General features: G+C 52.5%; 1 protein-coding gene across 2 annotated transcripts in view; it reads right to left on the bottom strand.

Annotated features, from left to right (window-relative positions):
- Positions 1–26,166, bottom strand: part of Iffo2 (intermediate filament family orphan 2) — a 44,438-nt gene that overhangs the window by 2,483 nt on the left and 15,789 nt on the right. Inside the window, exons 1-8 of one of the 2 annotated variants that reach the window (XM_013035807.1) lie at positions 19,721–19,792; positions 10,504–10,564; positions 8,784–8,879; positions 7,543–7,683; positions 6,114–6,253; positions 1,520–1,640; positions 1,306–1,398; positions 6–136 (exon numbers count right to left, since the gene is read on the bottom strand). In XM_013035807.1, coding sequence (XP_012891261.1) covers positions 6–136; positions 1,306–1,398; positions 1,520–1,640; positions 6,114–6,253; positions 7,543–7,683; positions 8,784–8,879; positions 10,504–10,564; positions 19,721–19,749 — 812 coding nt within the window. In that variant the 5' untranslated portion in view covers positions 19,750–19,792. Of the gene's footprint in view, positions 1–5; positions 137–1,305; positions 1,399–1,519; positions 1,641–6,113; positions 6,254–7,542; positions 7,684–8,783; positions 8,880–10,503; positions 10,565–19,720; positions 19,793–26,166 lie in introns of those variants that run through there. The other variant, XM_013035803.1, reaches the window with a different exon arrangement.

Here is a 26,166-nt window from a genome sequence, read left to right as displayed (position 1 = left end):
CCAACCTGTCCGCAGAGCCTTTGATAAGCCGGCGGCAGGTCTCCATCTGCACATCTAGGCCTCTCTTCATGCTGCACATCTCCATGTACTCGTGCAGGTGCCGGTTCATGTCACTCTTGGCTGTGGCCAGCTCCAGCTGGGAGGAACCAAGGGAGAAGAAGAGGAAAGACAAGTCATGTCAAGGCAGAACCTCCCTCCTCACTGCCTCACCACTTGGACACCGTGCTCTCTGGACTTGCCTCAGAGATATACCATCCCTGACCCCCTGCTTGCTGTATGTGCATTGGTCCTTAGCCCCTAGAAGTGTTTCTGCGTCAAAAGGGAATAGTTGCTTAGCAACCCCAGATGCAGCCTGCCATACTAAGGCTCACTCAGTTTTGAGCTTAGCATTTGCAGGCTCCATTATATTGTTTTGAGTAGAAAACACCTCATCTCTTTTTTCCTCCACTTCCAAATGTTTCTTCCTCCAGGAAGGCATCAAGCTTTTCTTTCTCCAGCATACTCATTTATAGACCAGGATTTAGTCTGGCCAAGAGCCAGAAACAACTTGCTTGAATGCTGCCTCGGGGCTGTGAGCCTTGACCTCATCTCCTCCTGGGTTGGGAGCACAGTTCCCACAGTGTTGGGGAGCACTTGGGAAGGAGCTTGCAACAGGCTCACAGTGCTACCATCACTGATGTCACTCAAACGTCAGTCCTGTGTCAGGCACCAGTGGTTCACACCTGTAATCGTAGCTACTCAGGAGGCTGCAATGTGAAGTCCATGAGATTCTTATCTCTAATTAATCACAGAAAAAGCCAGAAATGGAGCTGTAGCTCAAGGGGTAAAATGCTAGCCTTGAGGAAAAGCTGCTGAGGGACAGTGCCCAGACCCACAGTTCAAACCCCAGAATGAGAAAAAAAAAGTCATCCTGCTTATTCTGGAGTCATAATCTTAAGTAATTAGCTTTCTTTCTTAGTTTACTTTTTGAGATAGAGGCATGTTGGTCTTGAACTCACTCTCTTCCTGCTTCAGCATCCAGAGCACCTGAATTACAGTCAGATGCTAGCAAGCTCTGCTCAAGTGAGTAATTTCCTTTAAAAAAAAAAAAAACTCTGAGGCAGGCAGAGATCACTACCTCATTTTACAAATTAGAAAACTAAAAAGAAAAGAAAACTAAGGCCTTGACAAGACTTGGCCTCAATGCCAAGCGGAGACTCTGCAGGCTCCCAACTCCTGACCTGTGCCAGCCAGGCTCACAAAGCATCGGATCACCAGGGTCTCACCCAGGTGGGCCTGGGGCAGGCTCCCAGCATGAGCCCTCACCTCAATCTGCCCTATGGTTTCCTGATACTCCTTGTCTCTCGTCTTGAAGAAGGACTCAGTCTCGTGGATCAGGTTGCCCAGGTTTTCCTCTTGCTGGGGAGACACAAGAAAGGGGACAGTTTGGTTGGGAAGAGCAGGGATAAGGGATCATGGGAAGGAGGTGCCCTGGACACCCCCCACTCCTGGCCCTGGGAAGCCCAGGGCCTGGTCTCACCTCGCCCTGCAGGTCAATGGTCGGGTTACAGTTGGTGAAGTCTTCCCAGAGCAGAAGTGTGTCTTCATTCTCTTCCCACGTCAGGCTGTCGCAGTCATCATCAAAATCAAAGGTTTCCCGCCTATGGGGTGACACGAGAGGACATGACTAAACAGAAGCCATTTCCAGGGCCATCCAGAGAACAGCATGGGACAGCTTCTCTTACTGACATACACCTGTACAAATGCCCTTAGGAAAGGGCTATGTGTCTTATCCACAAAAAACCTAACTCTCCTAAAATGCAGAATGTATTTGTTTTATTTGTTAATTAAAAGTATATACTTTTAGCTGGGGACCATAGCTTATTCTGTCATCCTAGCTACTCAGGAGGCTCAGATGGAGAATCACTGTTCAAAGCCAACATGAGCAGCAAAGTCCACAAGACTCAATCTCTAATTAACCAGAAAAAAATGTTAAGAGGCATAGAGGCATGGCTCAAGTGGTAGGAGGACATGGAAGAGCAAGCATCAAGCTCTGAGATCAATCCACAGTACAGGAAAAAATAATAAATTAAGTACACACTCTTTGAGCTAGAGTTGAAGCTCTAGTGGTAGAGCACTAGCTTAGCATATACAAGGTCCTGGGCTCCATCCCCAGCACTGCAAATATATATATATACATTTTTTAAGATGATAGGCTTTATTTTCTTAATGGAAACTAAAGGTAGTTTCTCTCAAGGCCAGTGTAGTGGGTTTTTACTCATATCCTTTGTGTTCCCACTCTGAGCGCAGTGGCTTCTATCCCCTGCAGCTTGGAGAAGTCAGCTTTACTAATTCACTTTACACAGATGAGAAAAACCACAGCTCAGAAAGAGTAAGTCACTTGTCCAAGGCCACACAATAAATGTGTAGCAGAAACTGGGGCTGAAAGACAGATCACCTGTTTCCTCCAGCCTTTTCCTCCTCATCAAATCATCACCAAGAGGCCAGGCATGGTGGTGCATGCTATAATCCCGGCTAACCAGGAAACTGAGAGCAGGAGGATCCTAGTTTGAGGCCAGCCTGGGCAAAAAGTGAGATCTCCATCACAACCAACAACGCAGATGTGGTAGTGTGCACCTGGGATCCCAGCCATGTAGGAGCCACAGATAGGCAGGTCACATCACAGGCCAGTCCTGGCCCCGAACTCAAAACTCTAACAACAAAATAAGGAATGCAAAAAGGGTGAGAAGTGTAACTCAGGTGATACCGTACCTGCCTGGTGATCATAGAACCCTGAGTTCAAACCCCCACACTACAAAACAAAAAACACCTCACCAAGCACCCATTTATGTTCTGGGCTTGGTCTCATCCCTCAGCATATATTAAAATGAAACGAATTCTAACCTCAAAACAAGCCTGTAAGGTAACAGAATTATTGTTCCCATTTTACAAGTGAGGAGACAGGCAGGCTCAAGGCGAGTAATTGGCTGCTAGACTGATACATGATAGAAAACTAGCTTTGAATTCAAAATCAGAGTAATTTTAGGGATTCCTAATTGGCTAGAATTGAGAATTTAGTGACCAATCTCCAATTTTCCCCAGATAAAAGGTTCTCAGAATATACCGGCTATCTTGGAGGAACCAACATACCCACTATTCAAACTGGGGAAGACTGAGTTGTTACACACGCTGGTGGCCCAGGAATGTGGGATCCAGCCTCCAGACTTCCACCCCAAGAATCTCCCCACTGCCTGAACTCCCACTCCACTCATTCCTGGACCACTAAACACAGGATTATCTCAACCACACCATAATGGGACGATGGATGGGAACCTCTGGTCCAGGATCCAGGAGACTTTCTGATTTAAAAGCTTCCTAGTGCGCCCCCTGGAGTCAGGCCTGGCTGGTTCCTGGCCTAACCTCAAGCAGTTCCTTCAGGAGCAGTTCCTTCAGGAGCCTGTAGGTGGCTCTGTGAGTTAGAGACCAGAGCTGGGGGCTGGGAAGGGGGTGCACTGGGAAAGAGGCATTGCGGTAGCCCCTTGGGTCCATCCATCAGCAACACATACTCCACTCCTGACTTCATTTCCTTTCCACTGTCTGGGATCTGAAGGAAAGCCTTGCCAAGGAACAGAGACAGAAAGGACAAGAAAGGGACAAAGCAGTGATCCATGACCAAAGAGGCCCTCACTCCCACCCCCAGGCCCACGGCTGTCCTTGGTACAGGCCAGCAGTAAATTCCTCCTCAGTTTGAGGCCCAACAACTGATTTGGCTCAGGAAAAAAAAAAAAGGCTTTGACATGGGTGTGTCATTCAAAGACTTAAGTAGAACTGGTGTGGGGAGGGGGCGTGGGAGGGGAGGGGGGAGGCAACCCAACCCAACTCAGCTTCTGGCTTGGGTCTGGGCCCAACACCAGTGGAGACATCGGGAGGAAAGCCAAAGCCTGCAAAGGGTGGTTCATGGCCACCTTGTTCTCGGCTGCAGGACTGATGGGGGTGGGGGCGAGGGAGGCCATGATCAAAGTGATCAGAGGATTTTTTTTTTTTTAATTTAGGCAACTTGATAAGCAGATAACTCTAACTGGAGACTGAACCTGACTCAGACCTGTCAACATCCAGGTATACACTTCTACAAAGCTGCTTCCTACAGGAAGACGTATTGGCCCAGGGAAACTCCTGGCAGATTTCAGAGGGTTTCTCTGCAGTTCACCCCATTCCTGGTGAACTTACAAATTCTAGATAGACTCCATGAAGATGAGGAAAAGGATCTTCAGAGATGCTCTTTTTTTTGGGGGGGGGGGTTGCGGGTAATTGGTATACCAGTCTCACTACATAGTCTAGACTGACCTCAAACTCATGATCCTCCTGTTTCTGACTTCTGAGTGCTGGGATTACAGGTGTATACCACCAAACCCATTTGGAGAAACCTTTTAATTCAACCTAATGAAACTGACCTGGGGATCTCTTGTACATCCCACCTGGTCAGGATCAGGAATGCCCAGAGTAACATTCAGAACAATAGACCCCAATCATGGCTCTTTTTTAAAAGCCCCACTTGTCAGGGGAAGATAATGGGGTTGGGCACAGGAAGGGAAGAGGACTCATGTTAAAAGATTAATCGAGAGTCTAGGGATGTCCTTGCCACTCTCAAACAAGTGTCCAGAATGCCACACCGTCACAGGTCTGCTTAAAGGAATATAGGCTGGGGAGGGAAATATCAGGTCAGTAAACTCCCATCCCACCCTGTCCCTGTCTTTTCTATGCACCATTCTGGCTTAGCAGAAAAGCACCCAAGACAGCAACCATGATGAAGCAGAGACAGAAGAAGTATACTTCTTCCAAGCAGTAAGACAGCTGGTGTGGGAGGACAAAGAACTTGGAGGGCCTGGCTCTGTTCTAATTCTTTGTGGTCCTCTCTGAGCAGTTCTCTCATTAGTAGCCTGAAGAGGCTGATGTGAAGCTAGCCTTAGGGCTGGAGAGTTCCAGGTTAAAGCAGAATTTCCAGATCTAGGTGCTCAACGGCAAAGGCTCCAAAAGACAGCCCATGCGTGCCACTGGGCTGGGAAGAAAGGAAGAACCCAGGGACTAAGTCCCACCACTGCCCAGAGCTGTAACGGTCTCTCCCCTGATCCCACTTTAAGGCACTATAGGGATTAGAGTCCAGAATATCACACTGAATAGGCCAAGACCACAATGCTACTGTGCCCTAAGGCCAAGTACTCCCAGTGAGGTTCCCATACCCCAACTCTCTGTTGGATAGGGCAGGGGAGCCCTGATGGGCAACAACTGCCAGTTTCCTGCAATGCTGAATTTTCAGCTACTAACGGGACCTCACGGAACCTGCACACAGGCAGCCAGCTTCTGCAAGCTGGTACCAGCTAGAACCAGCCACCTCTGACCATACCAGCCCAGATTCTGGGCAGCAGCTCCTGGTGAGAGGGTGCATGGTGAAAGCAGCCCTGGTCTGCTTTCCTCTAAGATACTGGCCACGTATCTCAGCCAAGTTGCTGACTTCCTCAGAGCCTCAGTTTCCTTGTCTATAAAAGGGAAGTCAAGCCAGCCAATTGCAGGCCTGTAGTATGCTCCATGCATGGGAGTGGGGTGGGACTTCCTGTGGGTACATGTGAACTCAGCCAGCCCATTAACAGAGATTGGAGGAAGCAAGCCAGCCCACCAAGTGACCATCACAGTGCACTGGACCTTTCTAGATTCATGAAGTAATCAGGTCCAGGCTCTGCTATACATGACCAGAAAGGGCAATGTCCAGCCCTTTAATCATGTGGGCAGGAAAGACTCCCTCAAGTAGGGGGTGATTCCCTCCCACTCCTCTTTGGTGGGGAAGTTTCTAAAGAAAAGTTAAGAGAAAGCTCGCAGCTGGTATAAATGATCATGGCCAATGGAAGTGTACAATTCATGTCAACAGTGCCCTGGGCCTCAAGTTTCCTGTCAACAGTGCCTGCTCTCAAGCTACCTAGAGAGACCGAAAACATGAAGCTTCCCAAATGATCACTACTGAAAACAAATCCCAATCCTTCCAGAATACTATGCTGACCAAACCAAATATATCTGTGGGATACTCAGCCCAGGCCTTTAGGGTACCTCCTTCCCCCCGAGCCTTAATCATCTGGGCTACTCACAGCTGGTTAAACATGCGTTTCATCTCATCTGTGATGTTCATGGAGCCGACCTCATCATCAGAGAACCGGTTCACCTCCCCGTCCTGCTCAGAGATGTCATCGTCCGAAGCCACTTTGCGTTCTTTCTTTTTGGGGACCACCTGGACCGGAAGGGAAGAGATCAAGGTAACTATGGAGTTTTGGCTGGGATGGAGGGGAGGGGTGAGCCAGCAAGGGAACTGGCATCCCTGGGAGGATGTGGGGGGAAGTAGGTCATGGCTAGGGCCAGTCATTGCAGCGAGACAGGTGTGCGGGTCCTCTAAGAAGCAGGCAGCGTTGGCAGAAAGCATGAAGTGAGTGACATGCAGGGTGGAGAAGAGATGCCCAGACCAAGCCCTGCCCTGGAAAGGCCTGGTGGTTGGGCTGGTTCAGCTCACCCCTTCACCAGAAAAGCAGTCCCAGGATTTGGAGTGAGGGAAGCCAGACCAGGCCCTAGTCACCTGGGCTACCTCAGAGCCAGCCAGAGAGATGAAGCCTTGACCCACAGATCCATGCCACCCAGAGCCTCATCCTCTCCCATGCAGAGGCATGGATGGGGGGCCTGAGGCTCACCAGGCTTCCACCCCGAGCAGACAAGACACGAGCAAATGAGTGCCACATGGATCTCCCCAGCAAAGGGGCGGCGAGGAGGGGTGCGGGTAGAGAGCGCCCCAGGAAGGCGTAGGTCGCCTCACTCTCATCCAAAATCACACACAAAGAGCGACGACACACCCTACTGCCCTGGGCTCAAGCAGAAGCCAAACCACAATCCAAAACTCAGAACACAGCCTTCGGAGAAAGAAAGGTACCCTCAGTCGGTTGGGCCTCTCCAGAGCACAATCCACTGGTGACTGTTTTCTCTCAGGGGCACCCACCCCTGCACAGTATAGGTCTGGGGGTGTCAAGAGACTCTCTGGAGAAGTGGGAAATAATCAAAGGCCAGTAACTCCTCTTCCAAATTCAGAGGCCCAGCTGCCAGAGCTCAAGCCAGGTCCTCCAGTTGTCCACTAGCCTGGCCAAGGATCCCCTACTAGCGCGGGGACAATGTCCCATCCTGGCACCCAGAGGTTTAGCAGGCAGCAGGGAGGCAGTGGGCACAGTGTGGGCGGGAGCATGAGTCCTGGAGGGTCACGAGACCTGAGGCCTGGCTCAGCTCTGCCATGTCCTTCCTTGTACACAGTCCATCACCCCTGGGGACTCGGGCTCCTTTGTGTCCATGTGACACAGAGCAGTCACATCTGGTGGAGCCAGAGGGGCCTCCAAGTCCTTGGGTTTGGGGAGGCCGACGCTGCCTCTCAGGATGGGGAGTGAATGGGGCGTGGATGATGAGGGGATTGGCTGGCAGTGGTGGGGGCCGGGGCTGCACAGGGAGGGTCAGGTTTTGGCTGGTGAGCGGGGTGGCCCCAGTCACCTGGAAGATCTTGGACACGTCTTCCGAGTTCCGCTGCTGTGCGACATCGCACAGCTTGGCCGTAATATCGATTCGGCGGCAGATGTCCATGTCCACCTTCATGGCCTTTTCTTGGATCTTTGTGTCCAGGTCTGTCATGGGCTGCAGGGAGGACAGCAGGGGTTACGTGAGCGAGGGGTGGAGCAAGCAGGAAGGGCCTGGCTGCGAGGTGGGGAGACCCCTAGGTGTGAGGGGTTCCTGGAGACTGGGTTGGGAGGGGGCTGTTGATCATCTCCTGGGAGTGGAGGGATGATTAGCACTGCTCAGGGTGGGAAGGGGCAATGGAGGCCTTGGAGTGATGAGGTGAAACCGCGTGTGCTGACTCCGCAGAGCTGCAGAGCACCCTCTCAGCTGGACATGCCTTCAGTCTTGTTGGAACAAAAACCAAAAGAAAAGACCTTCCCACTGTTGAAAGCCGGCCCTTCATTTCCCACCGCATGCCTGCCTGTCCCCACATGGCAGGCTGGCCCCGCCCCTCACTCTCTTCCAGCCTTCTCCACAGCTGGCAGCGAGAGGGCACCTGGAATGGGATGGGGTGGGGTCCTCCTGAACCCAAGTGGGAGGAAGTCAAGTGGCTCCCCCTGGGGCCTTACAGCATCTCCCAGATACACCCAGCCACCAGCCCTGGAGTGCCAGGAGCCAAGCCAGGCTGCCACCCAGTTCAGGCTCCTTGTCCTTTCTGGCCGGCTCTGTGTGCACCCTGTCCAGTGCCTAAAGGAGGCCTCTGCAGGTAACAGCTGCTCCCACCCAGGGCCAGTCACTCAGATGGGCTCCAGATGGCCCAAAGGATGCACATGGGCCACTCCCAACTTGACAAAGCAACTCTGCTGGAGGCTCTGGGCCCAGGAACCTCTCCGGCTGGCACAGCCCAGACCACTGTCACCCCAGTGCCAGACCCAAGGCCGCATGGTGAGCTGGGAAGGAGCCGAGCAATACACACAGACCGTCAGAGGAGCCTGGGGAGGGCGGATGGGTTAAGCAGCAGATTAATGCATCTCTACTCAGACCGAGGGAAGCAACGTGGGGAGGACAGGGTAGGGAGGCCGTCTGGCTTCTGCTGCGTCCCTCATCCTCAGGACAAACCAGGCAGCCAGGACTCTAACTAGAAGCTGAGCTTGGAGCCTCGGAGTGAATGAAGCATTTTGCATGATGAGGGGGTGGGGGGAGTTGTGATGCCTAGGGTGGCAGCCCGTGGCACTTACGTCACTCATGAGCCCCTTGAACACCACTAGCTCAGCCTTGAGCCGCTCGATCTTCTCATTCATCTCCTCCTGGATGGCCTCGGCTTCCTGTGCTGCCTGCGGGTGGAGATGGGCAAGCTATAGAGGAATCCTGTGGGCAGGAAGGGGCTGGACACCTGGGTTTGGGGCTTTGGAAAGGGTGGCAGGACCTGTGTGTCAGCCTGGATTCCTGCTAAGCCCTCTGACTTTCCCTAACACTTTTCCAAGGATCATTAATAGCAGGGGAAAATCTACCTTCCCAGCACTTCAGAAACCCAGGTTGATCCAAGTAACATTCCTATTTAACTACCTCTGGTCTCAGAACCAGCCACGTCATCTGTGTAATCAAAGGTGAGCAACAGAGGCATGTGTAGATGTTTGCATGGAAAATATGAGAAGGCCACACACCAACTGATAAGCTGTACAGAGTAGAACTGCAGGCAATTTTTATTCTGTTTTGTTTTAGGTTTTTTTCATTTTTTTGTTTTGCTTTTGCATATCTGAATTTTCCAAATACCTGGTCATGAACATGCTAGGTTATGAAAGAAAAAAAATTATTCTTGAGCTGGGAATGTGGCTTAGTGGTAGAGTGCTTGCCAAGCATGTACAAAGCCTTAGGTTCGATTCCTCAGTACCACATACACAGAAAAAGTCAAAAGTGGCACTGTGGCTCAAGTGTAGAGTGCTAGCCTTGAGCAAAAGAAGCTCAGGGACAGTGCCCAGGCCTTCAGTTCAAGCCCCAGGTCTGGCAAAAAAAAAAAATTCTTTTTCTCATCCTTTTCCTCCTACACATTGCTAATTATTGTTCTCTCCTTAAAGCTAAGTGTTTCAAATATCAGAAAGTAAATTTTCATATTGACTTTTTAAATTTGGTTTGGTTGTACTGGGGATTGAACCCAGGGCTCTGTACAAGCTAAGCAAATGTTCTTCCACTGAGTTCCACTCTTATCTAATGCCCTTCCTTTGGTGCAGTGGCACTCTACCACATAAGCCACAATTCTACTTCTAACATTTTGCTGGTTAATTGGAAATAAGAGTCTCACAGACCTTCCTGTCCCAACTGGCTTAACACTGCAATCCTCAAGCTCTCAGCTTCCTGAGTAGCTAGGATTACAAGCATGAGCTACCAGTGCCCAGCTTAAAATTTTTTTGAATGGACTTTTTCATGCTTCTTCATAGGGTTGCTACTCCATAGCTCCCATTGACAGAGAAGAAAAGAGAATTCACAAAGTGAGGTTTGTTCAGTGCCCAACACAGGCAGGTGAGCAGCACAGCCCCAAATACAAAGCCACCACCATAGCAACAAGGAGACAACAAAGCCTCAGAGTTCACCATGGAGCCTGCTTGGGAAGCAGCCCACAAGGTGACACGCCCACCAGCTATCTCCAAGTATCAGTCACAACTTAGGAGACCTACAAGCTGAGGGCACAAGGGCTTAGAAACCTAGCCCAAGCCTCGGATGGGGAGAGAGGCTGAAGAGGAGAGTCATGGGCCCTGGGTCATCAGCAAGACCCAGGTTTCCCCACTCTTATGCCCAAACTTTTCTGCTCCACTGCGCTGGGCTATCCCTAGCCATTAAGTAGAAGAGATGGAAAGGATCTGTAGGCTCACAGAGGAGAGGCCAGGGCGGCAGAGGCTTTGGTCACATGGCCATCCCACATGTCTCTCCTGGACCTCTCAGGACCCCTGAGGGCGATCTTACCTCCTGCAGTGTGTCCACCATGGTCTGAAGGTTCATGCGCTTGGCAAGCTCCTCCTCCCACCTGTAAAAGCCAAGAAGGACAAGTGGTCAGAGAGTGGCCTCGTGGTGCCAGTCCAGGGCTCAGTGTCCACCCAGGTTGGGGAGGGACTGAGCATGAGAAAATCCATCCTGCATGCCCTGCAGGAGCTCCCAGACAAGAGATGGTGGGAAAGGAAGGCATTGAATGGTGCCAACCATAACCAGGTGGTTGCTGGGTAAATTGGCTCACACCTGCAATCCTAGCTACTGAGGAAGCTGGTATCTAAGGATCTCTGTTAGAAGCCATCTCAGACAGACAAGTCCATAAACCTTTTTTGTTTGTTTGTTTGTTTGTTTTTTATGGTCAGTTGTAGGGCCTGAACTCTGGGCCTGGGCACTGACCCTCAGCTCTTCAGCACAAGGCTAGCACTCTAACACTTGAGCCACAGCGCTACCTCTAGCTTTTTCTGCTTATGTAGTGCTGAGGAATCGAACCCAGGGCCTCATGCATGCAAGGCAAGCGCTCTACCACTGAGCCGCTTTCCCAGCTCCCTCCATAAGACTTTTATCTCCAAGTAAACATAAAAAAGAATCCTACATAGCAATTGAGCTCAGAGATGTCAAATGTCTGGCCCCGAAGACCCATGGCTAGTCAGTAAGTGAAGCCCAAATTCAAACCTTGATCAGTTTAATTACACTAAAACAAAACAAATACAGCTCTCACTTCATTGGCTTTTATGATATGCCAGATCCTGTTCCTAGAACATTCTGGGTATCGTTTTATTCATGTATTGAAGAGGAACAGGAAAGGTCACAGGGGTGCACCAGGATGATGCACCCCCAGCATTATCTGCAGTGCATGAAGAAACAGCTCCCTAAGACTGGCTGGCTGACTGCCATGATGATAAAACCCTGACTCCCAGCATTGAGACATCTGTTCTACCAGAGGTAAACTCAGCCCTCCTACAGTTAGTTCTATAGCAAAAGTGCTCCCATTATCCTATGATCCAGGTAAAGAAAGCAGGGCTCAGAGCCACACACTCATGGGAAGGGGAGGATACCCCCTCCCCCTGCCCCAGAGGAGGCTTCTGCCTGAGTGCTTAGAGACACCCCCAACCCCCAGGCCAGGAACCTCCAAGCCTGAATGAAGGTCCTAAGTCTCTCCCAGCAGCATCTCCTCCCTCCCCCATCCCAGGACAGACAACAGAGCTTCTGTCTTCCCTCAGTCCATGCTGCTGTCCCTACATGGCTGAAGCTCTGGAGGATGCTGCCGGCCAGCTAAAAATAGGCCAGAGGGGAGGAATGGAGGAAGAGTGGGTTACGTCACCAGCTTTTGGAAACAAGAGAAAACGGATACTGTTTGCACACAGAGAGGAAAATTCCTCCCCTCTCCCACACAAGACCAGTAGGCCCTAGCCGAGCTCCTGGAGGACAGGCACACAGGCCAGCTCACTTCAGTCTTTACCAGCCTGGCCCAAATCAACTGTGGATCCAGGGTATGGACATGAGGGGCAGGGGCTGAGGCTGAGGCCTCTGACAACACTAGGAGAGTGGGAACAGGGGGGGGCAGGGAATCTCAGGGCCCATGGGACCAGTTTGTACAGAGAAGGAAACTGTGGCCCAGAGTGCACACATCATCTGCCCAAAATTGCTCAGTGTATCAGGGGCAGAGCTAAGCATTCAGCCTCAATGCGGGGGACAGGAATGCCAAGTAGGGAGAAGCTACCAGGCCATCTTCATCCCTCTTGGCAGTAGGGAGGGAGCACCCGGGGCCACCCAAAGGAGGGTAGGCCTTAGGCTGAATTACCTCCTAGAGACAGCAAGTTCCTCTGGGGAGGGGGAAGGAAGGAGATGACTTGGCTCCAAAGACTCTAAGCATGGTACAAGGGAGCATCTGAAAGGCAAGGGAGCGTCTAAAAGTAGAGATGCCTGCAGCCTGGCCTCACTCCTGGGTCTCAGCAACAGCAGGAGCAGCTGAGCAGGGCACAGAGGGAAGAAGGATGACACAGACAGTTTCTTTCCCATTGGCTCCTGGAATGCTGCACCCTCTTTTGAGCAACCATCCAGTGCAAGTGGGGAGGGGGGTCGTCCACAGACCCATGCACAGCTGGGGAGAATGAGGCCCCCAATCAATTCAGGACCAGTAAGCTGGTATCAGGACCTCTACTCAGTAACAGCCACCATTTGTGGGCAGATCTGGGCTCCGCATGGGAGCTAGTCCTTATCCCCAGATCATCTACTTATGAATTATTATTCATATGCTAGTGTGAATTATTAACACTCTCAGGTAATGATTTTTTAAAATTCCAAATTCATTGTACAGATGAGAGAGCTAGGGTCCACTGAGGTAAAGCAACTTGTCTAACTCAGCTAGTAGGCAGGGAGCTGGAACTCAAATCTAGCTCAGCCCTAAAGTAGTGAGGGTAAAACTAACCTGCCTGGGAACTACCTGGCCATCTTTTCCAATTCAGCAGATCCACAGGAGGCAGACAGCTGCAGGGTCGGGGTGTAGGGTGGGGGGCGAGGGGACATTTTTTGTTGTTGTTGCGAGGCAGGGACTTGAACTCAGTAGCAGAGGATTTGCTCCTGGGCTGGCACTCTACTAATTGAGCCACACCTTCAACCCCAGCTGACAGCATTTTCAATGGCCAGGCTCTGGGGGGCGGGGGGGAGCCACACAATTCATTACTTCCTCCTCCTCCTTTTCCTCCTCCTCCTCCTCCTCCTCTTTTTCCTCTTCCTCCTCCTCCTCTCCTCCTGCATGGTGAACACACACACACACACACAATTTCCCCATGCTGCACACTGAGGATGAGTTTGCACAAATGATTTCTTTCCCAAACCAGGCTGGGTGGGCAGCTGGCTGGCTGCCTCCTGGAGGTGGAAGTCAGACCCCACAGGGGACAGCAGCTGGCTGCAGACTGAGCCTACCACCCTGACACACGGCCCGCCCAATGCATCAGGAAACCTGGCTTGGCCAACTCCAGTGTTGACAGTGCAGAAAATCTCTGTCCTTCAGCTGCCAGGCTGCCTGGGGTGAAGGGCCAGATGCACGATGTATCTGTTAGGTTGCCGCAGACACCCTGCTTTCGCTGCAACTCATTTCAGTCTCACTGAAACTAGTCAAACGAATTGTTGGCTTTGACATTTCACACACCAGACACCACCTCTTCCCTAAAAGACAGGGTTCTGCAGGGAGGGGAGCCAGTTCAAAAAGGACAGAGCACAGGAAGGCACAGGCAGTCTGTCACCAATGCCACCAGAGGGGATGCTGTTGGTCAGAGTTTTGGTGGATGTTGTATATGTGTGCGCATATGTGTGTGTATGTCTGTGTTTGTGTGTGTGTGTGTGCGTGTGCGCGTGCATGCACGTGCACTTGTACTGGAGCTTGAACTCAGAGCTTCTCACTCTTGCTTGGCTTTTTCCACTGAAGTCTGGTGTTCTATCACTTGAACAACACCCCCACTTCTGGCTTTTTACTGGTTAATTAGAGATGAAAGTCTCATGGACTTTCCTGCCCAGGCCAATTCTAAACTGGGATCCTCAGATCTCACTCAGCCTTCTGAGGAGCTAGGATTATAGGCATGAGCTGCCCATGCCCAACTTTGGATGTCTCCTTTAAGCCTTTGCCCTCCCTACTTGCCAAAGTGGCAAACATCTTGCCCTCAGTCAACACTGCTAGGAAATAGTAATGCCTGGAATCAAACCTGTGTCGGGTCCAGTCCAAGTCCTGAGACGCCCACGGTGGAAAGGGTTGCTGTGATTGCAGCTGACCAAGGCTGGCTAGGGTCACCTTGGAGAGATGACCTTGGAGCATGACCTTCTGTTAAGTTTCCCTCAGCTGTCTACCCTGCTGCTGGACAGTTGGAACTTCTCCTCTCAAAGAGTGGATGAGAGAAGAGGGGGTACTTGCTGATTATTTTCTGGCGTGTTCATGTTAGGTGCCAGGTCGTGCTTCATAAAACATCAATTCAAGTCCCCTGAAGGAGGTCTCTATTTTGCAGGTGAGAGCACAGAGAGCCTAGGTAACTTCCCTTCCTCTTCCTCCACCTCTGTCTCCTGAAATTCTATCCCTTCTGCCAGGCTTGTCTCAAATATCATCTCCTCCCTGAACCTGGTCTACCGCCAGTGTTTTCCCTCTTGGAGTAACAGTGGCTAGAGGCAGGATCTGCTCTCCCCCAGGCAGCCTGACCACTGTGTCCCACAGCACATGCTCTGGCCCAAAGAAGCCAGCCCCACACCAGGGTCTGCTGACATCCACGCTGGGGCTTTTCAGATGCCCTGGGCCCCTGGGGTAGGATGGAGCAAGTGATGTGATACTTGGTTTTGGAAGGAAATGGGTGCAAAGGAGGAGCTAGGGCTAACGCTAGGGTCCAATTAGGCCAGCAGTGCATTAACTTTGTTCGAACTACCACTCCAGGCTGTATTCCCCAGACCTAAAGCTGGTGAGGCACTGAGTTGAAAACACTGATTGGACTGGATGGAAGAACGGATGGGCAGATCCAAGCAGGACTCATTTCCCTACCACCGGCTCATTCCCCCAAGCCACCCTTTTCCCCAGCCAAGCCTCTCCCCTTCTAGCCTCCTCATCTTTGATTCCCTCCCTGAGAGATCAGGGAGCCAAATCCCCAGCACAACACTAGCTGTGTCCACTCCAGATCTTCTCCTGAGAGAGACAGGCAGGCCTGGGGAGAGTGAACCTGGACAGGAAGCAGGCAGGGAGGACAGACCTCCCTCTCCCACAGCCCTAGGGGAGGTAGGGACAGCAGGACAATGGATGCCGGGAAAGGAAATGACAGCATCTCACTGAGTGTTGGGACCTGCCATCTTAACAGGCACACGTGGGAGGCCAGTGGCCAAGAGGGGGGAGGTGGCAGCCAGATGTGGTCTCTCTGCATTCCTGAGGAGCCACTGCTGGGACCACGTGATGACAGATGAACGGGAAGCCTCAGATGAACGGGGTGCAGTTTCAAGGCCAGCCCCCACCCTGCCTCACCCAGCACCAGGGCCAGTGGCTCCCTTCCCCCATCAGTTCAAAGTAACACTCAGGCCCTGGAAAGGAGCTTCAGAGCAAAGCCAGTCTGAGGCGGAAACTGAGCTGAAGTCTCTGGCAGAGGGGCTGACTCATGGGGTTTTCACTTCCTGTGGTATTAGAGGAGGCTTTTTAGGAGATCGGATGTAGCCCTGGCAAATACTTAATACTGAGATTCAGGACAGTAGATACAGTTCAACTACTACCCCACCACTTTCCATCTCTGTGACCTTAGACTAGCCGATTACCCTCGCCAAAGGAAATTGTGTTTCCTTTGAAGAGCAGTGGAGCACAGCTGGGCAGTGCAGATGGGCACGTCGGCGTGGTATCCCTTCCTGGGGATCAGAGCTCTGTGGAGATGGTGGGATGAGTGGAGGGGTGGGCAGGGTGGGCAGGGGCTGCCAGACGGAGCCTTGGAAGGGACCTGTGGGCTGGCAGGTATCTTAAGCTTCCCGGCTGTCATTTCCGGTGGGGATGGGTTGGAATGTTCACTTAGAGGTGGGAAGCACCCTTCTGAGGATGGGTATGAGACTCCCAGTTGTAGCCTAACCCAGCATCTCAGTCTGGCTTCCACAGCCAGAGAAAGCAAAGGAGGGGCCTCAGGGGATGGGAGGGAGCCAAAAGAATGGTCCACACCTTGCTGGAGAAGGGCAGCAGCCGGCACACCCAGGCCAACTCACTCAGGTGATGAGAAACTAGCTCAGGTAAGGCTGGGCAAGAGCCATCAATGGAAAACTTCATTCTGGGCCAAGCGTGGGCCTGGCCTGGGATGGAGGGCAGGTGGGGGCAGACAGCAGCTTCCTTTCTCAGTGTACGGCCCTGAGGCCCTGAGCTCCTCCTTGGCGGGGGGGGGGGGGGGGACAGCGCTGTGCTGGAAGCTGTGGCTCTGATCACAGAGGACTTTGCCTGGCTGGTGAACAGGAATTCTACACAGTACCCTCATGGGCACTGCCTTGGCCAGGGCCTCCCAGCACAGCGTGTGCCCTTCTGCACTGGGGAAGGACCAGGAAGTCACAGAAAACCTAGAGCTCCACCAGCTCCCCACTTCCCTTTTGGGGGGCTCACCACCCTCAACTGAACTGATATCCTCATTCCCAACCACCCCCGTTCACATCAGAGCCCATGCAGACACAGAATTCAGCTTTAAAAAAAAAAAAAAAGGGCCGTGGGAGGGGGCGGGGCTGGGACACAGACAAGCCACCGCCGCCAACCAGGCAGCTAAGTGCTGAAACACTTCCTCTTCGCCTCCCAACTTCCTCCCACTCTAAGTGAACAATCCAACCCATCCCCACCGGAAATGACAGCCGGGAAGCTTAAGATACCTGCCAGCCCACAGGTCCCTTCCAAGGCTCCGTCTGGCAGCCCCTGCCCACCCTGCCTGCCCCTCCAGTCTACCACTCACCCCACCATCTCCACAGAGCTCTGATCCCTAGGAAGGGATACCACGCCGACGTGCCCATCCGCTCTGCCCAGCTGTGCTCCGCTGCTCTCCAAACGAAACACAAATTAAATGCCAACTGATCGTCTCCGCGGAGGAAGTATTAATTTAATGTGAACACTTAACCAGGGCAGCCGATTCCATTACGGGCAGGCGGCAAATGGCCTGGGCAGAGCAGTGCGTGGGCTGCAGCTGGCAATGAGGCTGCTGGAGGAGCCAGCAGACCACGCACGCTCCCCCCCCATACCAGCACACTGCCACCCACACAGAAGCAGCAGCTTCAAGGGGGTAGCTACAGTCTGGCAAGGAGGCTCATAGGGAAGAAGCTCTGTGACCAGGCTCTGAGACCAGAGATACCATTCCCAGTCCTGTGAATGAGCTATGTCTCCATCCTGGGCCTCAGTCTCCCCATCTATAGCAGGATTTCTAAGAATCTCTTGGGACATCACATCTGCAGGGTTATGAGCCAACCCTGCCTGGAAGAGGTAATATCCCACATCATGAAGCCTCTGGTCCTCACCAACAGGCACCCCCAGGCCTCCTCTCCCTGGTCAACAAGCAGGGAACAGGGGCAACATGAACTGACTCATTCCGCCAACAGGTCCTGGCCACAGGCCACTCAGGCTTTACAGAGTCCAAGATTCTAGGTGCCTCCAATGTCCCAGTGACCACAAATACCCTCAGCCTGGAGTTGGGGATCTGGGCTCTCTGTGGGAAGAGGCCTTGCAATAACCAGGAAGGAGTGTATGACCAGCCTCTAACTGACCACCATAGCTGTGCTCATTATGTAAAGCAGCTGGCCACATGCACAAAGTCCTGTATCTACTGTCCCAGCTCATCTGGGTGGCCTTGGGCAAGTCTCTTCCCACCTCTCAAATCACTGTCCCTTTAGTGATACCATAAGGTCAGGGAATTCTCAGGGCCCCCTGGCCAAGCTAGAAACCAGCTTTTGTGGTTCCTGGGCAAACACTGGCATGGACTACAAAGATGAGAAACTACAATGTCTCAAATCAAAAGCCAACCATCCATCCAAGAGGTCAAACCAGGGTATAAGGTACACAGAAAAGCAAGGGACCCTGGAGCCAGAGGGTCCTGTACTCAAATCCTAGCTATGCATACATACAGGGCTATGCAGCTCTGTGACCTCAGGTTTGTCACCTACCCTCTCTGGGCCTCATACTTACCATTCACTTCACAAAGGTTTTGATTTGTTCATTTGTTTTGAGCTAGGACTTGAACTCAGGGCCTGGGTGTGCTCCCTGAGCTGGTTCACTCAAGGTTAGCACGCTACCATTTGAGTCACAGCTCTATTTCCAACTTTCGGTAGTTGCCAGAGACTTTCCTGCCTGGGCTAGCTTTGAACCACAATCTTTAGGTGTCAGCCTCCTGAGTATCTAGGATTACAAGTACACCCAGCATTCACAGAGGTTTTGCAACCATTTCACGGGTGAAACACGTGAGGAGTGTCCACAACAGCGCCTGGTGTGGCCTGAGGACAGTCGGGGTCTCATCCTCACCCTCATGGCCCACAGTGTCAGTCACACAGAAACTGGCGGAGTGCCCAGGGAAGGCCGTCTGACCCCAGGGCACCATGCCACAAGGTGGCATAGACAATGGTGGTGGTGACAAGCCAGTGTCACTCCTGGCTGGGAGACCAGAAGGACACAAAGATGGGACCACAAAGGAAAAGAAGCCAGGTGCCAGTGCCACCAGCAAACAACTATTGCCTCCCTCCACAGCCCTAGATGGACCCTGATAAATAATGGGCACTGTCCAGTACTTTGAGGTCCATCCCAATGAGGGCCACTGTGGCAGGCGAGGTGCAGACGGGAGGACCTGGCCAGCCTGATGCCGCCACCCCGGAGGCACAAAGCAGTTCAGGGCATCCTTCTGGGCCAGCTGCTCACCTGGTGGGCAAAGTGGAGACCACAGACGCCCAGATCACCTGTTCCAATGCCATGCTGAGGTTTCAGTTGTTTTATAGGCCAATTACCCAATGTCCTTGTCTGCCCGGATTCCCAGGGTCAGTGAAAACAACTTTGGAGAAATGGCAGCTCCAGGACGCTCATTCATAATCCCATAATCCAGAATGGCACGCAGGGTAGCACCCTCTCTCAAGCGTCTCTGACCAGAAACCACACCCAAGCAGAACCTGCCCCCACACCCCATGCCATTCTGAGAAAGAAAGGGACTGAAGAGTCCCATGGTAAAGAGGAATCTGTGTCCCAAATTGCAGGGTACAGGGACAGTTCTGGAGTACCATTTGAGGCTTGAGGTCACACCTGTCCCCATCCTCCAGAGCCCTCCTGGGCTATGACACCCACCCTGGCATCTCAAAGTTTGGGTCCTACCTTCACTATGCATCCAGAGCACTATCAATTTCTATCTTCCCGCCTTTCCCAACAGCCCCCACTCACCCAGGAGAAGGGAAAGATGCGTGTTGACTGTACAACACCTACTAGGCATCATTAAAGGCTCACCACCCCTAGTCTTCACAGCAGCTCCATGAGCCAGCATTTAGCATCCTGTGAGAACACAGAAGCTCAGACAAACCATGCTCAAGGTCAAACCCAAGTCTGAAGCCCTCTGGCCTCAGTGGTAAGACAGCACCTCTGTTCTATAAGCCGCTCCCCACCAGCCCTCTCCAGGGGCAAGTGGCTCAGAAAATGCCAGATCACATAGCTAGGGCCTGGTGCCCAAACCTCTGCGCGCAAAGTCACGGTACTGACTTGGACAAGAGCCACACCGCGGGGGACATGCTTCACCCATGACCTTCACTTCTCAAGGCTTGCAAACCTGCGTGGAGAAAGGCCTGTGTCCACAGCCACCTCCACACTAAACCAGCTAGAGGCGGTTCAAGGGGAAGCCAAACCTATTAGCTTTGGAGTTGGGCAGAACCAGGTCCAAATCCCTACACTCTAGAGTATGTGCTTCTGGGCAGATCACTTCCTACCAGTCTCCTGGCCTCCCCTTGTGACCATCAGGAAGTGGGGATAACCAGGGGCCCCCAAATAAATGAAGGTTCTCGCCCCTTCCCAACTCTCCCTGACACTGGCCAGCTCCTGTCTTCTGGGTCTCCATCTCTTCATCTGGAAATGCTCTCAGCCTCTTTGCAGTTCGGCAGGACTGGAACTCATGGGTGGATGGGGAGAGACTGCAGTTTATGTATCATCGGATCTCTATCACTGTGGGATGGCGGAAGAGGCAGAAGCCCCCTGGGTACCATTGAGCCCCACCTTTAAGAAGGTGCTAATGGAAGTGCTCACCTTGTAGGCAGCTGGGGCCATGAGCAAGCTAGACAAAGCACTTGGGACTGGGCTCAGCTCCTAACAAATGCTCAACGATTTGTCATAGAACCAGCCATCCAGTTGGGTGGCAGCTCCACCAAGTAGACTGGCCAGGACACTGGGCACCAGGCAGCATGGGGGTGCCAAACAAACTCCCTGCTATCACTGCTTTGGCAATACATGCACAAGAGGACGACATCTCCCTGCCTCCCATTCAGCACCACATCCAAGGAGAGAGGAAAAAGAGTCTCCAAGAGCGGGGTGTGGAGCCTGGGGTGCAGCACCTGCACCCCAGCTCAGCTGGCTCCTGCTCACACTGTACCTTCCATGCCCAGGGAAGGGTGGGAACCACTTCCCACATGCCCACAGCAGCCAAGTGCTGGGCTCAGAAGTGCTCCAAGACCTTCTGCCACTGAGAGGGGAGGCAAGTTCCAGGGCTCCTCCAAGATGGGGGTGTCTGGCTTCTCTAGTGCATCGGGGAGCCCTGGCTGGGCACTGGTGCCTGGGTCCCGGGCACAAAGAGGAGACGGAGGACCCTTGGGGGATCTGGAGATGAGGAGTCCTCTTAGCTGTGCCCAGGGGTGAAGGGGCCACACCTGAGTCACCCTTCCTCAGGGCACCTGGGGACTGGAGGGAGAAAAACACCAACAGCCCCTCACTGGGTGGCAAGGGGCACTTGTCACTCTTGTCTCCTCTGTGTCTTTTTTTCTTAATTTGTGGTAAAGTGTACATCACTTTGTCCCAATTTTACCATTTCCAGTATACAGTTTGGCAGCATTTAATATATTCGTTGTTACACAACTATCACCACCATCCATCTTTGGTGGAAAAAAAAATTTACCTTCCCAAACTATAAATACAAACTACCTATCCCCCACCCCCGGCTTTCCACTCTCTGTCCCTTGTGAACTGGCTATACTCCACTTTCTTGGGAAAGTAGAATCACAGTATTTGTCCTTCTGTGACTTGGTTTTGTTTCACATAGCGTCAAGTCTTCAAGGTTCTCCCGGGTTGTGCCCTATGTCCTTACTCCTGTGATTTGGGCAGGTGTGTCCCCCAAAATGTGTGTGCTAGAAGCTTGGCTCTCAGGGTGGTAATGTGGGAGGTGGTGGGAGCTTTAAGAGGAGGGGCCTAATGGAGAGTTGGTGAGGTCACTGGGTGCAACCCTTGCAAGGGCTTCGCAGAGACCCTGGATCAGTTCTCTAGGGTCAGCCTAGTCACTCTCCAAGCTGGCTTCCTGTGTCATAGCTATCACCCCTGTCCTGCCTGAGATCCCCTGACTACTCCATCCGTCACACTGCAACACAAGCAATAGGGCCTCTGCCACAGCCAGCATCCTGCTATTTGGACTTTCAGTCTCCAAAACCAAGAGCTAAGCAATTTTTTTTCTTTTCTTTTTTCCTAAGTAAGTTTTCAGCTTGGAGGACTTGGTTTTAGGAACCGAAAACAAACGGACACACTTACCCTTGGTATCTTTTTAATTTTAAATGATGTCATGTATACTTTAGACCTGAAGTCAAAACCACTTCAGTTCTAAGAAGACAAAAATACCTGCTCATTTTCCTGTAGTTTTAAATTGCAGGAACGTTTAACAATACTTACCCACGCCCCCCCCCCCGAAACCAAGTGAGCCAAACAAAGAATTCAAAACCCACTGAGCCCTCCCGTAACCACTGACAAAAGCTGGAAGGCCTCCCAACTTTTCCTTGGGGGATAAGTTTTGCTACTGAGACTTAGGGAAAGTGGAAATGGGATTCCAGCACACAGGTTCCAGGAGCATCTTCTCCACTTATCAATACGAGGCTGTGACCTCCTGAGCGGGGGAGACACAGGCATTATGACATCACAGATGACGCAAGTGGTGTGACATTACAGATGTGACATCATGGGTGTGACAGCCCCAGCCCCAGCAATGGAAACAATACCAGAAGGAATATCATGGATGACACATTGGGCCAGAAACCCCCAAGTGCACTCCTGTGTCAAAGGGGCTTACTTGAAAAGGGCTTTTTCTGTAGGCAAAGTGCAGGTGGCTCAAACCCATGATCCTAGCTCATCAGAAAGCTAAAATCTAAGAACTTAAGTTTGAAGCCATCCCAGCAGACAGTACTTTTATGAAACACTCCTATTTCCAAATAACCAGCAAAAAGCCAGAAGCGAGACCTGGTTCAGGAGGTAGATCACCAGCTGTGAGCAAAAAAGCCAAGCAAGAGAATGAGGACCTGACTTCAATCCCCAGTAGCAGCAGCATAAAATAAAAGGCTCTTATACACTTCTAAAGTGTGGTATGTGACAGCAGCTGCCAACATCTGGTCCAGTCTTCCTCTGCGCATGCGTGCATGAGCGTGCACGCACTTGTGCACACACACACACACACACAGACAAAGAAAAACAGGGGTCTCCCTGCCAGGCCCTGCCACAACACTGGTCTGTGCCTCAGTTTCCCCAGGAGTCAAAATGCTCCCTCTCCAATAATACCGTCCTTCCTTGTGGGTGGCTCTCAGGCTTTCAGTTGGAGCCAGAGTGAGAGTAAGATCTGGCTCATCCAGCAAATGGCTCAACAGCTTTTCTCTGAGAGGTCTGAGGTCCCAGGCAGTAAGTAGTAAGCCCTGGAGCAAGCAGCCACAGGCCCAGTTCAACAAAGAAGAACCCACCCTCCCTCAGGAAACACAGAACAAAGCCCTACCTCACACCTCCAAGCTGTATCATGCCCAAGGCCTTCCACGGGGTTCTCAGACCTGAAGGGCCTTCCCCTCCACCAACACCCATTTCTCCCTCTCAATATCTAATACCTTCCGCAGAAGCTAGCTTACACACCCGCACCCTCTGGCCTCTTAGGACAAGGGGAAGTGTACTACAGAGCCCAGGGCAATAAGGGACCAGGCTCATTTGTTACCCTACGAAATGTATCCCACACAAGGTGTGACCCATCACAGCCATGACTCTAGGGCTCAGCCCAGAGCCTGGTATACAGCAGGCACCATAAATGTCCCTGGATAAAGTCCTAGCAAATGTCACTTCAAAGGTCTTCCCTGGGAGATGCAATCCAGAGCCAATAGATCCCTAAGATTGCACAAGCCTTGAACATGGCTTCTCTGCTCACTCCTGGGAGCCTCAGTTTCCCCAGACAACCTCCACAGTCCAGGCTAACTCCATTACTCTCCTCACTCCATCTGGAAGCCTGGGACGCCTTTCCCAGTGGACATGCACCTCTCGGCCTGCAGGGCTTCAGTTCTTGCCTCCCAAGTCTCTAGAGACCCAGGCAAAGGAGCAGGAGGATGCAGGTCAGTGTTCAGCAGGGTGTGGAGCCTCACTCAGGGATGTGTTTATAACCTTGAGGGAAAACAGCAACTCCAGGCTATTTTGGAAAGCTAATGTGCACCTTGGGTTTCTCCTTTGTTTATTCCAAGTGACCGAGAGGCTGAACGTGAGCACCAGGCAAGACTGTCACCAAGCCCCATCAAACCCAAGTCACTCACTCCAGCAGCCCCAGGAGAGCGTGGCCTCGCGGTACTGGTCCTCCTTCTCTGCAGCCTGACAAATGAGGGCATGACGGCCAAGCAGAGAGGCCAGACAAAAGTGGGATTCCCCCCTTCTGGGTGTAGAGCAAGGCTTTGCAGCCTTGAGCAAGGCCTCTGTCTCTTCCTCTACAAAATGGAGGTGAAGAGGACAGTGCTCCCACCTGAGTTAACAGAAGGTAGACAGCACCAAGTGATTCTGTAAGGGTGAAAGAAAAGGAAGAGCACAGAACACAGAGCCCCAGGATGTCCGAGGGCCACTGGGACACCGGACCATCCACAAATGAGAAGCCTGAGGCTCAGAGGGGTGATAGAAGAGCACAAGATCACACAGAAACCTGGGATCCTCTGTGCTTTCTGCAGGGCTGTTGACAGAGGGAGCAAGACATTCCCGAGTAACTCCGGGAGGACCCCAGGACCTGCCAATTATGCGTGGGGTGTGTGCAACCAGGGATGGTTGTGGGGGGCATGTCTGTAAGTATGTTCCGGTAATTGTCCTAACTGGCAGGGAAGGGGCAGGCTCTAGGCACAGCCGGACAGGTAATTAGACTGCAACGGCCCATGCCAAGCGAGGGATTAGTGACTAAATATGGCTCAAGGGATGACTGCTTTCTCTTCTTTGCTTTTTTTTCCCTTCATTTTTGGTTGTTGTCATTCCTTGTGTATGTGGTACGTGGGGACTGAACTCAGGGCCTTGCACTTACTTGCTAGGAAGACTCTACCATCTAAGCCACACCTCTGCTCTAGTGGCTTTCGTTATTCTTTTAAGTAGGGTCTCATGTTTTTGCACAGCCCTGGCCTGTCTGATGTCAGACAAAGCTGGGATGGCTGTCCTGCCCATCTGCCTGTTGGGAAGGCTGACAGAGCGTCCAGGCCCTGAGCTTGGCTTGGATATGCCCCTCCTCCACTGGGGCTTTGTCCTCTGGCTTCCTTCTCCTCCATGTAGGAACTGGGCTGCTGTCTGGTACCTGGAGTTCCCAATGGCCTAGCACATAGTAGGCCCTCAAATCGTATTTACCAGATAAAGTTGTGAGCGGGAGCCATGGTGCAAGTCCTGCTTCACCTGCACTGTGTGTGACCCCACACTGGGGTTGCCGTGTGACCCCGGGCCTGTCCCTCGACCATCTGGGCCCACCTGCTCAAGGAAGCTCAGGGAGATGCTGCGGGTCAGCCATGCCAAGGACCCTTTCCTAAGTGGGCCCTTTCCTAAGTGCCCCAGCCTCACAGAGACAGAGGCCCCCAACAGCAGCAGGCAGGGCTCCCTCTGGTGACTTTGCCTTGAGACAGATAGGACACAGATGGTGTGGTTGGCCGAGGGGCCCAGACACCAGCTGGGAAAGCAGCCACAGCAGGCAGAACTACTTAACCCTTTCCTGTCCCCGCCCCAGGAGTGGTGTCCTCTGGGCAGCTTCCTTCCTGATGTACCCAGGCCCCCACCTGCGGAGGTGACGGCCTCCCTACAAGGTTACAAGGAAGCTCAGGATAGCTGGGATCAGAGGGTGTGTCACAGCATGGCTCCAAGGGTAGCTGTGGAGCACCAGGAATCTGCCAAGCCAGCGATGCCAGCCTGTGAGGGCACCCACCCCCACCCTGTAGAGCTTCATGGCCCTGACAGCTTTACTTCAGGGATGGCTGTAAGGGACAGTTGTTGGGACAGGGCCCACCAATCACTGTTACGGAGCTGGAAAGCCTAGGCCCTGTTCAAGCAAGGGACCATCAACTCTGCCAGGCTGGCTAGACAACAGTAACCACGTACCTTAACCTCTCTGAGCCTCAGTTTCCTCATCAGGAAGGGTGGGCCTGGGCTCCAGTGCCACTCCTTCAGAGGAGTCTACGGAGAAGGGCTGGGCCTTCCTCCCAGGAACCTGCAGGCTTGGAGGGCCAGGCAGTTCCTGCCTACAGGGCATGTCCCAGCACGCAAGTATCTGCTGCCTCCTCCAGAGGGTGACAACAGGGGCTTTAGATAGGAAGAAGGTCTGCTGCTGAGCTTGGGTGGGGGCAGGGGGAGTGCAGCTTAGAGTACTACCTACCAGCTGATGCCCAGTCTACCCACCTCCTGGCTCTGTGGAAAGCCACGCAAGAGGTAAGGCAGCAGTCAGGACTATGGCCTGAATACAAGGTAGCACTTCTCACTGGGACTGGCTGGAAAAGGTCAGGGGAAAGCCCCAGGCAAAATGGTCATCAAGGACTTGCATGGTCCCAGTCCCACAGTGTGAGAGGATCAGATGATCTCGAGAGACCCAGGGGACAGCAGGTTAGTCCCCAGCAAGGAAAAGCCAGCCTCACGCAAGAGTGACGTTTCAGAGTAGAGTACAGCCAAGCTTGGCTCCAGCCAGAGCTGCATGCACCTGGGTGTGTCTTGGAGTAGCA

Source organism: Dipodomys ordii, unplaced genomic scaffold (genome assembly GCF_000151885.1).
Source record: "Dipodomys ordii isolate 6190 unplaced genomic scaffold, Dord_2.0 Scaffold6, whole genome shotgun sequence".
Classification (NCBI taxonomy): domain Eukaryota; kingdom Metazoa; phylum Chordata; class Mammalia; order Rodentia; family Heteromyidae; genus Dipodomys; species Dipodomys ordii.
Note: the sequence above shows the minus strand (reverse complement) of the source record. Positions and strands in the feature narration are given on the sequence as shown.